Source organism: Anarhichas minor, unplaced genomic scaffold (genome assembly GCF_050575085.1).
Source record: "Anarhichas minor isolate MPS153535 unplaced genomic scaffold, ASM5057508v1 ptg000027l, whole genome shotgun sequence".
Lineage (NCBI taxonomy): Eukaryota > Metazoa > Chordata > Actinopteri > Perciformes > Anarhichadidae > Anarhichas > Anarhichas minor.
The window spans coordinates 4,685,853-4,702,846 of record NW_027466473.1 but is presented as its reverse complement, the minus strand read 5'-3'; the positions used below and the strand labels follow the sequence as shown (position 1 = coordinate 4,702,846).

Below are 16,994 nucleotides of genomic sequence, written 5' to 3'. Positions count from 1 at the left end.
TTTGCTGAATTGCACCTTGGGAGTTGCAGTTAACTTCTCCCCCAAAGTTTTGAATGCACATACTTTAGATTTTTTATTTTTTTTATCAAAGAACTAAAACTGTTCATCTTCTGGACTGATCATTCAGGAGAGTTTCATGCTGATCCAAGCTGTAGTGCTGCGACTGTGAGTCACGTAACATTGTCAATGGGACTCCTCCTGCAACCAGCACACATCAGCATTTTAAGGTATTGCATATAAAAATAATCACAAATACAATCAATCCTTCAAACAGGAAATACACACTGTTTGTGCCGGGCTGATTGGACATGTATACATAGTCGTGGGAGTTCCAATTAGCAAACTCATAAAAAAAAGTCGGGGCAAAGGAAACTTTGCCAGATGTGACATGAAAGCAGCAAAATAAATAAGGAACAGATGTTTGAAGAAATGTCCTACTGCACTGTGGTGTTGTAAAGATTACTTTTAATCACTGTAGACAATGTGAATGGAATAGCGAGAGAAGGACCCAGGGACATTGTTTTTGACACTGTCACAGCCAAACTTCAGTGCATTCTCAGAGCACTGCCACGATGGAGGTGCATGCTGCTCTGGTGGTAAATAGTTTGTCGTGGAGAAGCTCTGTAGTGATGGAATGCCCTCTTGATATGTCTGCAGAACAAGCTTTGTAAATGGCTCCTCTGCTGTCCATCAGAAACCATGACACGGCTACACACTGCTGACATTCAGCTCGGCAGTCAGACACTGCTGAAGAGGGTTGCAGAGTCCATGGGAAGCTGAGTGCTGTTGCTGGGAGCTCCGAGAACCGGCCCTGAAGTGCCAAGGAGACTGTGTTGTCCTATTTGCATATCAATATGTTTGAATAGTGGGTGCTTTCAATTGAGGGAGAGAGGAGGGCTACGCTGGACGGGCATCAGACTCTTTGTAGTGTTGGGAGAAACGATCTGTACTGCTTAATGCCTCCTTTCCCCCGCATGGTAGCGCTCCACTCGACTCACGCTTGTTACCAGGTGCCTTACTAGATGCAAATATTACCCCATCATCATCTGAGTGACATAGTGGTGCCGCGTGAAACTGCGGTGACATCATCATCAACGCAACACATTGGATCCTTTCATGGGCAACCGAACAGAGGAACGTCTGCGCCTCCATAAATTGACGGTAATCGCGTTTTTTTTTGTTGCAAGAAACGTGGCCCGTTCTTAGGCAAGTGACGATTCTGGTGACGCTTCTCTGACCAATCAGTGGCCTGCAGTGTTTTAAGTCCACCTTCTTGTATCGGTATGCTAACAAAGATTAACATCATGTTAGCATTCACCATTATGCCTGTAGCGTGGCTGTAGACTCTTGCTGCATTCGCGCCAAATCAGGCTTTAGTTCATGCAACGGTGTTGTAGTGTCACTAAACCGCCCTTTAACACCAAGCGGCTGCACAGTAGCGTCTTTTGTTCCCTTGTGGCAGGCTTGTACAGTTCTGGATCGTCCGTTACGTTAACTTTTTACCACAGGCCGCTTCGGGTTTTTTCCAACCATCAAATAGGGTTAGTGGAATATTTGGGTCCAGCCCCAACTATATCCTCACATGGAACCATGTCCATGTAGTATGACAGTAAACACAGCAGATTGCATTTGTTCTGTGACGGCCTGCATTACTGCACTGGACTGAATGTGCAAATGAACAACTGATGAATTGTAAATCACAACTTTGACTGATCACTAATGGTGATGATTTGTCCACCAGCAGTAGAAGGCCCAGCATTCAGTGCATGTCTCCATTCAGACTGCTGGTAATGATAGCAGGAAGTAAGAAAAGGTCACCAATCTGCTGTCTGGGTCTAGTGACACGTCTCAATCTCAAACAGCTTGTGCCTCAGTGACGCCGACGATGATAATCCATGGCATCAATAGGCCTTGTTATAGCTGCATCTTCTCTTTGCATCGTAGCTGCGGTGTCTTAAACTGTAAGAGGTCATGTGGGGGAACGTCGCCATCCTAGTATTGATGTCATGCTGAGGGGGTTTGTGTGTATTCACGTGGCTCGCTTCCACTCCAGAGCTGCTCTGCTTCCCAGAGGGTTTAACGTGGGATCCAGTCTGCTCGGAGAGAAAGTGCAGCAACTGTAGCAAAACACAAGACTGAAAGTTCACAGTAACACGCAGACGTCATGGGATATAAAGTCATCTTTTATGTGATTGCACATGCAGCGTTCATATTTGTACCGATGATGATTTAGTTTTCTTTTGAATGTGAATTAGCCTTGATTTGATTTTGTTTGCGGTCAACAAAAACGTTTCAGTGTCCTTTTCCTTGTGCATTTAATTTAATGTCCGCTCAGCATACTGAGGCTACAGCTGTCGCCATCTTCTTTGATGTGTACAGTTACCATGGTTACACCTATTGCGAGGTTTGTGGAGAAGGCTCTGTATGCTTACGGTCCGTATACCAGACTGTAAGGTTCCTACACACAGTGTCCATGTGGATCAGCTCTGCAGTAATACATCAGACTGACTCCTGGTCCAGCTGCTCCCTCGCTGCCTTTCCTGCTCGTCTGGCATCAGAGAGTAACTTTCAGGTTAACCCTGGTACTGTAGGGGTCGAGATAAAGTTACTTTATCATTAGCGTACCTTGTTATAAATGTGTCGGCGTGCTGCCTGGAGGTTTTCCTGGATGTGTTTTTGCTGCTTCTTGTCTGTTTGTGTCATCGTAGATGAGTTTTTCATTTCCTAGATGAGTCTATAAATCACTTTTTAACCGGTTACTTTAGCAAACACTGGCAGACATAAAGTACAAGATGGTGCTTATTAATAGGGCGGTGCAATAATTCAATATGATAATTTATCTTTCAACAGAATAACATTGTGATCGAATCATATATCGAGATATTGTGATACACATGGTCAACATTCATAATAAAATAGCAACACTAAATCAACTTCCTCACAAAATCTGAAATGATAATAATTCTGCTTCTGGGAATACTCTGGTAAAAATAGGCTTTACCATGTGCTTATTTAATAAAGACTATTTATACACTGCTCAAAAAAACACTTAAGCAACACATCCTAGATCTGAATGAATGAAATAGTCTTATTAAATACTTTGTTCTTTACATAGTTGAATGTGCTGACAACAAAATCACACAAAAATTATCAATGAAAATGAAATTTATTAACCCATGGAGGTCTGGATTTGGAGTCACACTCAAAATTGAAGTGGAAAAACACACTACAGGCTGATCCAACTTTGATGTAATGTCCAAATGAGGCTCAGTAGTGTGTGTGGCCTCCACGTGCCTGTATGACCTCCCTACAACGCCTGGGCATGCTCCTGATGAGGTGGCGGATGGTCTCCTGAGGGATCTCCTCCCAGACCTGGACTAAAGCATCCGCCAACTCCTGGACAGTCTGTGGTGCAACGTGGCGTTGGTGGATGGAGCGAGACATGATGTCCCAGATGTGCTCAATTGGATTCAGGTCTGGGGAACGGGCGGGCCAGTCCATAGCATCAATGCCTTCGTCTTGCAGGAACTGCTGACACACTCCAGCCACATGAGGTCTAGCATTGTCTTGCATTAGGAGGAACCCAGGGCCAACCGCACCGGCATATGGTCTCACAAGGGGTCTGAGGATCTCATCTCGGTACCTAATGGCAGTCAGGCTACCTCTGGCGAGCACATGGAGGGCTGTGCGGCCCTCCAAAGAAATGCCACCCCACACCATTACTGACCCACCGCCAAACCGGTCATGCTGGAGGATGTTGCAGGCAGCAGAACGTTCTCCACGGTGTCTCCAGACTCTGTCAGTCTGTCACATGTGCTCAGTGTGAACCTGCTTTCATCTGTGAAGAGCACAGGGCGCCAGTGGCGAAGTTGCCAATCTTGGTGTTCTCTGGCAAATGCCAAACGTCCTGCCCGGTGTTGGGCTGTAAGCACAACCCCCACCTGTGGACGTCGGGCCCTCATACCACCCTCATGGAGTCTGTTTCTGACCGTTTGAGCAGACACATGCACATTTGTGGCCTGCTGGAGGTCATTTTGCAGGGCTCTGGCAGTGCTCCTGCTGTTCCTCCTTGCACAAAGGTGGAGGTAGCGGTCCTGCTGCTAGGTTGTTGCCCTCCTACGGCCTCCTCCACGTCTCCTGATGTACTGGCCTGTCTCCTGGTAGCGCCTCCATGCTCTGGACACTACGCTGACAGACACTGCAAACCTTCTTGCCACAGCTCGCATTGATGTGCCATCCTGGATGAGCTGCACTACCTGAGCCACTTGTGTGGGTTGTAGACTCCGTCTCATGCTACCACTAGAGTGAAAGCACCGCCAGCATTCAAAAGTGACCAAAACTTCAGCCAGAAAGCATAGGAACTGAGAAGTGGTCTGTGGTCACCACCTGCAGAACCACTCCTTTATTGGGGGTGTCTGTCTTGCTAATTGCCTATAATTTGCACCTGTTGTCTATTCCATTTGCACAACAGCATGTGAAATTGATTGTCAGTGTTGCTTCCTAAGTGGGCAGTTTGATTTCACAGAAGTGTGATTGACTTGGAGTTACATTGTGTTGTTTAAGTGTTCCCTTTATTTTTTTGAGCAGTGTATATTGAATTACATGAAGGGATATATCTCGTTATCAACACATGACATGACCTATATGACCTCTATCCCTACTCATTAGTGCAGCAGCTAAATAATCCTCGGTAGAGAAGCATACAGTTTTTGTTGTGAAGAAATATATAATTCAAGTTTTCCTTAGTTTTCGTCTTGTTTTCACTGTGGGGAAGAATCGCTCCACACAGATGTGACGTAACATCCGTACCTGAAACAAACACAACATTTATGCACTCTTTTGGTTGCGCTCTCTTCTTCTGGTTCTCCGACTCCACCAACCATCCTTTAATAATCATAACGGTAGTAAACGGAAACAAGCATTCATTCGCATGTTCTTTTGCAGACGCATTTGGATGGAAACGTGGCTACAGACGTTACTGGCTTTAATAAAGTCATAATTGCCGCGTCATACACTCCTACGTTTAACATTTCCTGGCTCAAACCTGTGATGAGACACAATCTTGGATTCTAATGAGGATGACTTTATCACCAGGTACTGATGAGAATGAAGGATCTCGACTGTGCAGAAACTACTCGGTCTTGATTTTTAATCTCCTCAGAGCCCGGGCTCTGTCCTCTCTCAAGGTCGGCCATTTTATGGGTTTTCTGCTGCATCAGGTATTTGTGGGAAGCTCTGCCCTGCCTGCCTGGCATACACAAACTCGCCTCCTCTTTTTTACACACTCGTTTCCCTCCGCGCACAATAACAAAAGAGATGCGTATCGCCACGCCCACGGCATATGCATGCAGGCGCTTCCACCCGAAAGCACTGGCTTAATGTCAGATGGGCCGAGCTCACGTCCTTGCTGTGTGACTTGGGAGCTGTTTACAGTGATTTAAGAGCTGTGCTTTACAGTAGCCCGGGACAAGAGATGAATTTCAACATGTGACCAGCGCGTCCACAGCTCACCCTGCCTTCACGCTCACATCACACCACTCAGTGTGCTCATAGCAGTCGATATCGCCATGCACCGTAGCTGTCTGGTCCATACTGTGTCTGTTTGGTTAGATGGTTGAACTCCATGAGTGCCTACAGACCCTCAGAACTTGATCCTCTTTCCACCCAGACTCGCAGGCAGCCGGGCCGTCCGGATGCGTTCTTATTCCATGGACGATCACAGGTGAAAACAAGGTGGCGCATTAGTTTCTGATTGGTCCAGAGGGCGGCTTATTCGCTCACCATTCATACCGTTATTTTTAGAACGAAGCTCGCTGAATCGCTCGGAATGAAAAACTTTCTTAAAGATGTAAATTAACTTCAGCATTTTAGATGACTTCCTGTTCCAGTTAAATGAAAGCAAATCTGTCTTTTAGTATTTGTGATCCACTTATTTCTACGTCTATTATTATAGATAGTATATGTTATATGTAACAGAGAGCCCCCAGGAGTTACGTATGCCGAGCAAGTCTTTGTCAGATGTAGAAGCAGCTGCTTCAGTGTGTCTTGTGAGGATCCTCTCCTCCCACGCTCCAGCCCCCCTCCCACCTCCCCTCTGTCTCTCTCCTCTCGGCGTCATCCTCCAGGGATTCACAGTGCACAGCCATTCACCGCCACACAGAAACGGGCTGGATGGACTTTTCCATCCTCCCCTGTTTCCGATGAGTCGTTCCCGCGATGCTCCTGTTGTCTATTTTCGTTGGCCGATGACGTTGTATTTCAATGGGAGGTCGTCATGTGGTGGGTTGTATTATAGCAATAATACACGGCAGGGCGTTCTCTGCTGTGATTATGAGTACTCTTGATGATTCAGTGGGTAGGAGATGAGCACGGTTGATAGTCAGGGGGCGACTCCTCCGGTTGCAAAAAGAAGTCAGATTGTATAGAAGTTGGTGCTGTCTCCTCATCGTCTTCTTGTAGTCATGGGAAAAAAACTGTTTACAAACCTATTTAAACACATGGGGTTACTTCTTCCAGTGGCCATCAAACTGTTCAACTCACCCCCAGTCTCCCACTCACAGTGTGGACATTAACGCACTAGGAGGCCCAGAGGTCTTACTGGACTCGCTAACCGGACTTACAATTACATTGCAATTACAAGCCGTCTAACTTCTGGCACAGTGCAATACATCTTTTTACTTAATTCTACCTACTGCAGCTCGTATGCACGCTCATAGTTCTTATATGTTTGTGTTAGTACTTGTGTTTGACATTTGTTGCTGCGTTATTCTTCATACCGTGCGTTTCATTCGTGTACGGCTGCTGTTCCCCCTGGGGATAAATAAAATGCCTTTCCAGTACTGGGACAAGGTCCACTGTCTTACTGCCGGTATAACTTTAATTTGCAGGAGGAAGCTATTCTGTAATAGTGCCTTATGTTAGTCAGAGCGTTTCCAAAGTCTCTTGTGTTTGCAGAAATCTTACAGTAAGCTTGCTATTGCATAACAAGCTTCTGGTTTCTGGATGTGTGATTGTGTTTTAATCTATTCATCTCGAATGGACAGTTATGATTGAAACCAGCATTGAGCTGTTCTTCTTGGGGTGAAAGCTGTCCATAAGTCAGTGAATGTCTGGACCAGGTGGCAACCTCCGGTTCTGCTGAGTGAAGCAACTGTGGAAGTGTCTTCAAACTTGCATTCTCTCTACTGACCAGCAGGGGGCGACTCCTCTGGTTGCAAATAGAAGTCTGTGAGAAAATGACTCTACTTCTCTCTTGATGTATTACCTTAGTAAACATTGTAAACATGAGTTTATGGTCTCAATCTCTAGTTTCAAGTCTTCTTCAATACAGCATGATGTTCATTTAGTAACTTATGGTCCATTTAGAGTCAAACAGACCATAAAGCAGGGGATGCTTTAGGGCGGGCTTACTGTGATTGACAGGTCTCTGCTGCTACCAGAACCATATACGACGTCTCTATGTCACTCCTCCACATTCCAAATATGGTAACTTCCCTTTATCGGGTGCAAGAAACCAACATGGCCACGGCTGTAATCCAAGATGTTGACGGCAAAATCTCAGAACTCGAGGCTTCAAAACAGCAGTCCACAAACCAATGGGTGACGTCCCGATGACTACGTCCACTTCTTATCTACATGGTCTAGATACAGTGCTGCTTCTATATGAGATGGAGAAAATGGCATTTTTCATAAAACAAGGGATTGGTTTGAGACAAACAAAAGTTTAAACCATTGATGTTTTGGGTTGAAATAGAGACCGGAGGATATCAGGGCGGCCAATGTTGGTGTCTGACTGTTAATCACAGAGCGCCGTGCATGCCAGAATCTCCATGTGTTAACACCGAAGTGAAATCCTGCTTTGCAAAGCTCCATCAGCATGACTTATTTGATCGATAGACTACACACACAATTAATGATTTTTTTTTTTCTTCCTCCCTGCCCTCTCATCCTTCTCCCATGCCAGTCTTCCCGTTCCTTTTCCTCTTTACCACAGTCCTTCCTCCCCTCTCATTATTCCCCACTTTTTTTCCTCCTCCGTCATCCTCCCTCTCTTGTCTCTACATGTGATTTCTTAAATCTCATTTGTATTTCTCCCTCCTGATCTACCTCTTCACATCCTCCCCTCCCCTCCCTTCCCTCCCCCTCCCTCCCTCTCTCTGCTCCTCTGGCAGGCTGCTCATTGCAGTGAGTCAGTATCATGGAGGCAGGCAGCGGGGCTGCCGCAGCGGTGGGGAGTGCAGCGCTAGGACTGCTGGGAGCCACAGCCACGTCCGGCCATGACATCTTGGACAGGTAAGAGCGAGGAACGAGGCCGACGCGCACCCTCGAGGGGACAGACGGGCCCGTCCTCCGTCAGAGTAAGGCGAGGAGGAAGAGTGTGTGTCTGTGGAAAGAAGAACCACACCTCAGGTTGTAGTTTTGGTGAGCATGCTAGTTTGTTTATAGTCAGAGTAGGGGGGCTATGGAGAGTGTGTGAATGTATGTATGTGTGTCTGTGTGTGTGTGTGTGTGTGTGTGTGTGTGTGTCTATCCTATTATGCTCTGTGTGCATGTGTGTGTCTTCCTCTGTGTCATTACTCTCGCTGTATGGGAAAAAAACGCTCAGTTTTTGACAGTTGGAGAAACTGGTTTGGCCTCCTCCATGCCTCAAGGAGAAATGACACCAGGGTATGCGCATGCAGTGGGGAGAGGAGGGGGGGTGGGGCCCGTAGCTCAGCCGATAGGGTGAGTTTGCACAGTCACCACCCCACCCTCTATTTAACCCCCATCAGCCCATAGCTACTGGGGCGACGACTAGCCACCGCTGAAAATCCCTCATTGAGATTCCCGATACTGACGGATGAGCCAATCCAAGAACCACCGCCTCCACCGACAGGCCAAATGGATCAGCTTTCAGCCAGTTACGTCATCGCTACAGCTGTACACCCACACCCACACACCCGTGCACTGTCATCGCACACACACACACACCCTCAAGCATTCACACACATGGACTCGCCTCCCAGGGATGTTTTAGGACAAACATAGCAGTCACACGTGCATGCGATACAAACGCACACACAACAAACAGACGTTTCTCTTTGCCGTCAGGGTGATGGGGGGGGGGGGCTTCTCGGCGCTTCAGCTCTCTCATTGACCAACAGGTGCTGTTGGGAGGATCACTCATCAAATCAATCTCAGTTGTTACACTCTCGGCCAAACTAATCTCCCAACACGTCCCGGGGATCTCCTATGACACACTGAGCAAGCCGAGATGGAAATTAAGGCTGTGACTCATTTAATCATTTCTTTACTATTTCTGTTAGTCACTGCTCGCATGCTGACTCCACCAGCCTTCTCTGAGATCCACAGAAATATACTTCTAGCCTTACATCTGTTCCCATGTCACTCCACCAGGTAGCCTGTAGCTTCCCTCCCCAGCGTTATTGCTAAGGCAGCATGATGTGGGTTTATTCCCACCGCTGGATTAGTGTGTGCGTCACTGGCTGCACATGTGTGTGCATCTGTCTGTGTTTTTATTTTTGCAAATGTTTGCTGCTGTAAGTTATCTGTTTTGGAGGTTGATTGAGGGGGGGGGATTACAGTTAAGGCTGCTCAGCACTTCACTTGTACCCCCCTCCAGTCCTGAACTGGGTCTAAATCCTGCACTGGGGTTACCATGGCAGCAGCAGCTTAGCATACATTAGACAGCGGTCCAACGTTACTACTGGGTGTGTGAGTGAAAAGAAGAAAAGAGAGAGGAGAAGGGGAAAGAGATGTTCTTCTTCTACTAACATCATTCTAGATGATGTCACGTACAATATATGCGAGGGCGTGTGTGCGAGTGCTCAGTCTGTTGACCATTGCAGCGGAGTATTTATTTTATCGGGGGGGGGGCAGTGCATTATTAAAGTTGTCCGGTGAGTCCTGGGGGACAGGAACCGATCAGAGCATCTGCAGCCAGGACTGAGGGGGCCAGATTTGGGAAAACTAGGCCCCCCAGGTGGTGACGCAGAGAAAGAGAGTGAAAATGCTGTTAAACTGTTTGTGATTCCTCTATCCAGTCAGACGGATGAGCGGACCACAGAGCAGTACAGGCTGCCAGGGGTGTAGCATTCCATGTGCTTGAGCAGGCAGTCGATTTAAAGGTGCTGCATTTCATATTCAGAAAATCGATATAGCATCAAACAACTATTATCTATGTAAAGACAGAGAGTGGATCAATTTCTACCTGAGCAGAGAGTGAAGTCACTTTCCCTCTGTGTGTGTTCAGGGGGCGACTCCTCTGGTTGCAAAAATAAATCCGATTGTATGGAAGTCTATGAGAAAGACTCTACTTTAAACATTGTAAACATGAGTTTATGGTCTCAATCTCTAGTTTCAAGTGTTCTTCAATACAGCATGATGTTCATTTAGTAAATGATGGTCCATTTAGAGTCAAACAGACCATAAAGCAGGGTATGCTTTAGGGCGGGCTTACTGTGATTGACAGGTCGCTGCCGCTACCAGAACCGTATACGGCGTCTACGTCACTCCTCTGCATTTCAAATATGGTAACTTCAGTTTATTGGCTGCACAAAAACCAACATGGCGACGGCAAAATCTCTGAACTCGAGGCTTCAAAATGACAGTCCACAAACCAATGGGTGACATGACGATGACTACGATGACTGTTATCTACAGACTGTGTGTTGTTATTCAAGCTGCTCTGAGCTTTGTTTTCATAGCCGGGCCGACTGCACGTGAATTTAGTACACGTCCACTCTGCACTGCTCTCATACGGCGGTTACAGCCGATAACGCCGTCTCAACCGACAACGTTGTGTGAAGTGCAGCAGTTAGCTCAGTCAGTATTTCTGCTGTCGTAAGCAATGTTTACGGCCTTATTTGCTAGTCAGCCGTCGCTATGTTGAGACGGAAAAAAATACTTCCAATCTTGTACACATCAGTATAGTACTAGTTGTTCATTGTCACTTTGAGCTCTACAGATTCTGCTAACACGTAGTGGAACAGGGAAACATTTCAAAGTCACCGGTTTGAATGTCAGAGCTTTTAAAGGAGGTTAATGTATCATAGTTTTTGTAGCATGTAGAGCGAAATTGGGCTGCGCTTCCATGTTCTGTTCAAACCCAGCGACCATGGAAACGTTCAGATATTTCTGTAAATTTGTATCAACAGCAGAGGAATATTTATAGAGACATTGGGGAATATTTTAGTTTAGCATGGCTGGCTGTAGTGCTGACTTAAAGTGGAACACCACCGTACTCCACATCATATTGCTCGGGCAGTATAAGATGATGGTGTAAATATCTGGATGGCAGAACCCAATGGAAGCAAGAAGAGATAAACAATAGACGTCTTGTCTGCGATGCCGTATGCAGGACAGATGAAGTGCCTCAGTGGGATGGGAGCTAAACTTTTGGCCGACTGGAGAGACTTCCAGCCAATGGACGACATCCAGATAATGCGTAAGGTTGGAATCCCATGCGCTTTCTCCCCGTGCTGCTTCCCTCCGTATTTATTGCTGCGTGTTGCTTTCCGAGGCTTCTCCTTCACAGTGAAAATGAAACGTGTGCAGGGTCTGCGTTAGCCCTGAGTCTCTATTATTTACTCAGGACGGGCTACAATGAACTCGGCACTGTAATGAGTCCTATCTGATTTACTCAGACTCTGTCAACCTGTTCACTGGGGTGGGATTTTCAGATTTTCTGACATGATCACATCAGATGATATGATATGGGTGCTTGTTGTTGAGGATGTCCCAAAATATTGAAGTCTACCTGAAAAATTGACCAATTTAGTTTAGATTTGTTAAGATACTGCTAGTCATGTAAACGCACACTGTTACGCTGCACACGGCGGATACCAACCGTACCGAACTGAGATGACATGTGGGTCGCGGTGGCAGACAATGAAATCAAGCGGCTGTTAACTGTTTTATCATTTGATGAAGACGAAACCCAAAACGGTCACCATCTTTCTGAGCTCCGCTACCTGTTACGCCATAGAAACTGGCCTGTGGTGGCGTGTGCTCTGCTCTACAATGCATCAGATCAATACAGCATTTTATATAGTGGAGCGTCTGTATTTATGACAGTATTTAATATCATAACGTCGGATTAATAAATACCCTAGAATGCTGTATTATTAATGTAATACCCCCCAAGCCTAGTTTGGCTTGGTGAGGTGTTGCTCCCTGAGTTTTGGTTTGCCGACATAGACTGTATATGAGAAGTGGACGTAGTCACCGTGATGTCACCCATTGGTTTGTGGACCGCCGTTATGAAGCCTCAAATTCAGCGATTTAGCCGTTGCGGCTTTTTTTTTTGCAACCAATAAACGGAAGTGACCGTATTTGTATACCGCTCTGTCAATCACAGTAGCCCCGCCCTGAAGCATACCCTGCTTTATGGTCTGTTTGACTCTAAATGGACCATCATTTACTAAATGAACATCATGCTGTATTGAAGAAGACTTGAAACTAGAGATTGAGACCATAAACTCATGTTTACAATGTTTACTGAGGTAATAAATCAAGAGAGAAGTAGAGTCATTTTCTCACAGACTTCTGTACAACCAGACTTCTTTTTTCACTGCTGGTCAGTTGAGAGAATGCAAGTTTAAAGCACTTCTGCACTGGCTTCACTCTGTAGAACCGGAGGTTGCCGCCTGGTTGTCGATAGCTCTGGAGAGAGGTTTCACACTTGTGGACACTTACGGCCATAACCATCAGGCAGTGGATGGTGTGTTTCTGCTGCGGTCCTGCTTGTTTGCATATTCTGGTCATCATTGTGGAACCTTCTCTTAACAAAGATTTGTTTTTCTGTGGATCCACTCCTCCATAGAAGTTAACCTTCGATGTTTCCATGTTGTAGCAGCTGACCTGTAGCCTGTTCCTTATTGGCTGAAGTGAAGCGCCCGTGACCCTGTTGCTAAGCAACCAGTGTAACCTTTTATTCATTCACCGTATTGTGATACTAAAGGTGCAAATGAAGTAGACGTCATAGCAGTGGTGGTGTGTGGGTATTATATCACGGTATCAACCAATCAGATTGCTTGATTTGAGTTACCACTTTTATAATGTACATTACTCGATAATATTCAAATATAATCATGAGATCTAAAAGATACTCTGTAGCTGTGTAAGCTAACGCTAGCTCCCCAGACTGACGGGACGGACTGCTTCACAGCCCTGAATCCTTGAGGTCTCCGTTCAGTATCGGGTTCTATTTGATGAGAACAATGGTACCATGTGCTTTAACTCTGTTCCTTTCTTACACTTGACAACTGCAGAGCCAGCTGTCAGCCACGGACGTGAGGCGATTGCTGAGATTGTTTATGTAAAAAAACAGATGACCAGCAGAAACACGGCCAACTCTGAAAATGTGGCATTTCTGACATGCAAATAACAGCCACGGTTTCTTTTATGTTGTTTCACAGAAGTAGCTTTAATTAGGCAAGCTACAGTAAATGTATCGGTGACAGAGCTGAAGAAATCAGTGGTTGACCCATACAACTTGTTAAGGCACTTAATTAAAGTTTAATTCAAATATCAGCTATTTTAATTTGAAAATTGACACTCTTAAATTGTGATTTTGTATTTACGACTAATTGTTCAGTACTATAGACTGGTTCATACATCCAACCATTTTCTTCTTCTTATCCGGGTTGCATTGATTTAATTAGTTATAACATTAGGAATTATTGGTATACAGCTGGCAACTACAAAGTGTTATGATAAATAGCAGTACATTTTAATAATATATCTTTTCTACTAGTTTTCCATCATAATTTCACACTCTGACTGGTATGCTCATGAAATGGGTCTTAATTGCATTCTATGTAGTCTTAAAGGACTTTAAAAGTCTTAACTTTACCTTTCTAAAACTAAAGTATTCAAATTCAACCCTGAGCTTGACTTAATTCCCTGCCCAGTCCATCACTGATCGAATGTCTTGAAACAAAGCTTGAATGTCACCCTCGACAAATCTGCAAACCATAGCTTCAGCCAGAGGCAGCAGGCAGAAGCTCTGTTACAGCAACATGCACCCTAAAATAAGTTCTACTGGTCATTCTTATGATATTGGATAGCTTGGCCTGGATCTGTTTGTGTTCAAGTAATAGTATAACTCCAAGAAGGCAACCAACTGTCTTTTATTTTTAGTATTTGTTTGCGGGGGAGGGGAGAAATGAAGAATAACATTTTACATTTTTTACTTTTTCCAACTTCCAAATTTGAGGCCTACTTTTTCCGTTCCGTGATACGTTTGTCTTATCGAGCAAGTCAAACATCAAACATCTTGTCATGCACTGCAGATTTTTTTCAGATTCATGCTGACCATTGTTGAATTGGCATGCAGGTTAACAAATGATTTATTTGAGAAGAGTCACACTTGAAAATTTGAATGACTTCATTATTCAAACCGCAAATTCAACGAGCGAGAGAGTCTTTCAGTAGTGTATTCCTGGTGGATAAGTTATTGACTACAAAACACAATCTGAACAAAACCAAAACACATTTCATTCTTGTAGAGCAGAACATAAGGCGCATTGAGTATCTCTTTGGTCAGACCAGTGCCATGATATCCTCTGGAGGGTATTATTGGCAGTTCTAAAAGTGGCATGTAGCCACGTGTGTTCAGTCCAGTACAGAAAACATGCTATGCTCTTTAGAGTTGCTCTTATAAACATTGATCACAGCCCTCCAAATTGGCAGCACTTGTTGCCTGGCTTTGGCTGCTTTTATTCATTTCTTGCATCCCAGATAGATTTGTGCTGTTTATTAGGTTTCAACTGTCAGTTCCAAGTAAAAGCTTCTAACACGACTGTCTATGATCTTATTCGCTTTCAGCTGCCATTCTGGACTCATTCTTTGTCTGCAGCTGTTAGATCAAGGCTCTGTCAACAGTAACGCACACACATTTTACTAATGCATTATCAACCCGACTAGGGATTGAAAGGACTTAGGAAGCTCAGTTGCCAACCAGTAAAAGGTATGTATAGATGGGACTGGCATGGGTGGGGGTCATGGGAGTTTGCCCGTCCAGTCTACATGTGCTTCATGGACATGGAGAAGGCTATCGACCGTGTCCTCTGGGGTCACCTGTGGATGCTACTGCAGGACTTTGGGGTGCCTGAGCCCGTTGCTACAAGCCATCCGGTCCTCAGCAGAGTGAGAGCTGTGTCCGTATCGTCAGCACAAAGTCACATGTTTTCAGTGAGTGTTGGGCTCCAACGGGGTTGTTCGGTGTCTCCGACTCTGTTCATGATCTTACTGGACAAGATCTAAAGGTGCAGCCGGAGGGAAGGAGAGCGTCCGGTTTGGGAACCTCAGAATTGCTTCGCTGCTCTTTTACAGATGATGTGGTTCTGTGGCCTTCATCGGACTGTGACCTCCGGCACGCACTGGTGTGGTTTTGCGGTCGAGTGTGAAGCCGTGGGAATGATAGTCGCCATCTCCAAGTCTGAGGCCAGGTCCTCTGCTTGAAATCGGTGGATTGCTCCCTCTGGGTTTGAAGTGACTCGCTGCCCAAAGTAAAGGAGTAAGTATCTTGGTGTCTTGTTCAGGAAGGAGGGTAAAATCGAGCGTGAGATGGACAGGTGGTGCGGCACGTCAAAAGTCTTTATGCAAACAAAAAAAATCACATTTATATGACTACAATAAAACTGATTCACTGAAGCTGAACAGCTTATCACAGTGATTGCTCTCACCGACGTCTCCGCTGTCAATTCATCATGCTAAAAAAAAAAAATCCACCAACGAGGGCAGATTAGCACCAACGGTGCAGGACACACTGCAAAGACTAGGGCCACAGATGCTCACCGGCAGCCCGATTTTGGCAGACAGTGGTGTGTGAGGGCCTTTAGAGACGGGGTGAGGGAGCTGTAACATCCGGAGGGCGCTAACAGAAGACCCGCTGCTCCTTAGCATTGAAAGGAGCCCGTGGAGGCATATGATCAGAATGCCTCAACAGAAACCTGAAAAGCTCCTGTCTAACTCGAGACCTGAAGAGATCATATATCTCATTTGGATTAGGAACGACTCGGGATCTCCAGGAGGAACTAGAATATGTTGTTTATAAGGGGGACGTCTGGACTACCTTTCTAGCCTGCTGCCACTGCGACCCCAGTGTGTGTGTGTGTGTGTATGTATGTATGTATGTATATATATGTATGTATGTATGTATATATATATATATATATATATATATATATATATCTCCCAAGAGACCAACCATTCAAAAGAGTATAGCAAACAAGTACCTCATGAAAAGTACCTAAAATACACTTATTCGCTGTCTTGCTCAGAGTTGGACGTGAAAATCAATACCACCCCCATATCTGTCTACGACATATGAAGCTACAACGAGCAGCCAGTTAATTTAGCATTGCATAAAGACTGGAAGCATGGAGAAGCAGCTAGTCTGGCTCTGTCTAAAGTGCTTTGGTGTAGCATTTTCCTTTTGAGAGTGATCAAGTTGCTCCGGTGACTGTGGTATGGCAGCTTTTTAGCCTTTATCTCTCGCCCACCCTCAAACCTGTTGGTTCTATGTGAGTGAGACATCTTGTGCCTCACCGGCTGCGGCAACGCTGATGAAATATCGCTACATAAAACCCACATGATTTCCGTTTAAGGTTGTGAGCGTATGTTGAGTCAGGCATTCAGTGGCGTGGCAGCCTAATAGCAGAGACACGAGCAAGTGATGTCTGAAGGGGAGAGTTTCATGGCTTTCATTTTGCTTTTATTCACCAAAATTGAGAGGTTGGAAAAGTTTGGAGAATTGTTTTAAATGGAAGGTTCTCTATCTTGTTTCTTCCAGAGTTGGAGAGAGAAGCATTTGACTCAGCAGGCTAGGAGCTTAGAAAGTCTGCGTCCGCCCTCAGTTGTTCGTCTTATATAGATTTGTAGAAGGGGAGAGGGTAAGGCGGACAGCAGGCCAAAGTGCTGCTGAACACAAAGTTACAGCAAGGTTTTCTGTCAGCCAGGTTGTTGAGTGTTTGGAGCAGATGCTGGAA

General features: G+C 45.4%; 1 protein-coding gene across 1 annotated transcript in view; it reads left to right on the top strand.

Moving 5' to 3' along the window:
* arhgap32b (Rho GTPase activating protein 32b) overlaps positions 1 to 16,994 on the top strand; it is a 103,257-nt gene that overhangs the window by 20,857 nt on the left and 65,406 nt on the right. Inside the window, exon 2 of the mRNA XM_076101727.1 lies at positions 7,964 to 8,292. Within this exon, the coding sequence (XP_075957842.1) occupies positions 8,198 to 8,292 (95 nt within the window). The 5' untranslated portion in view covers positions 7,964 to 8,197. The remainder of the gene's footprint in view (positions 1 to 7,963; positions 8,293 to 16,994) is intronic.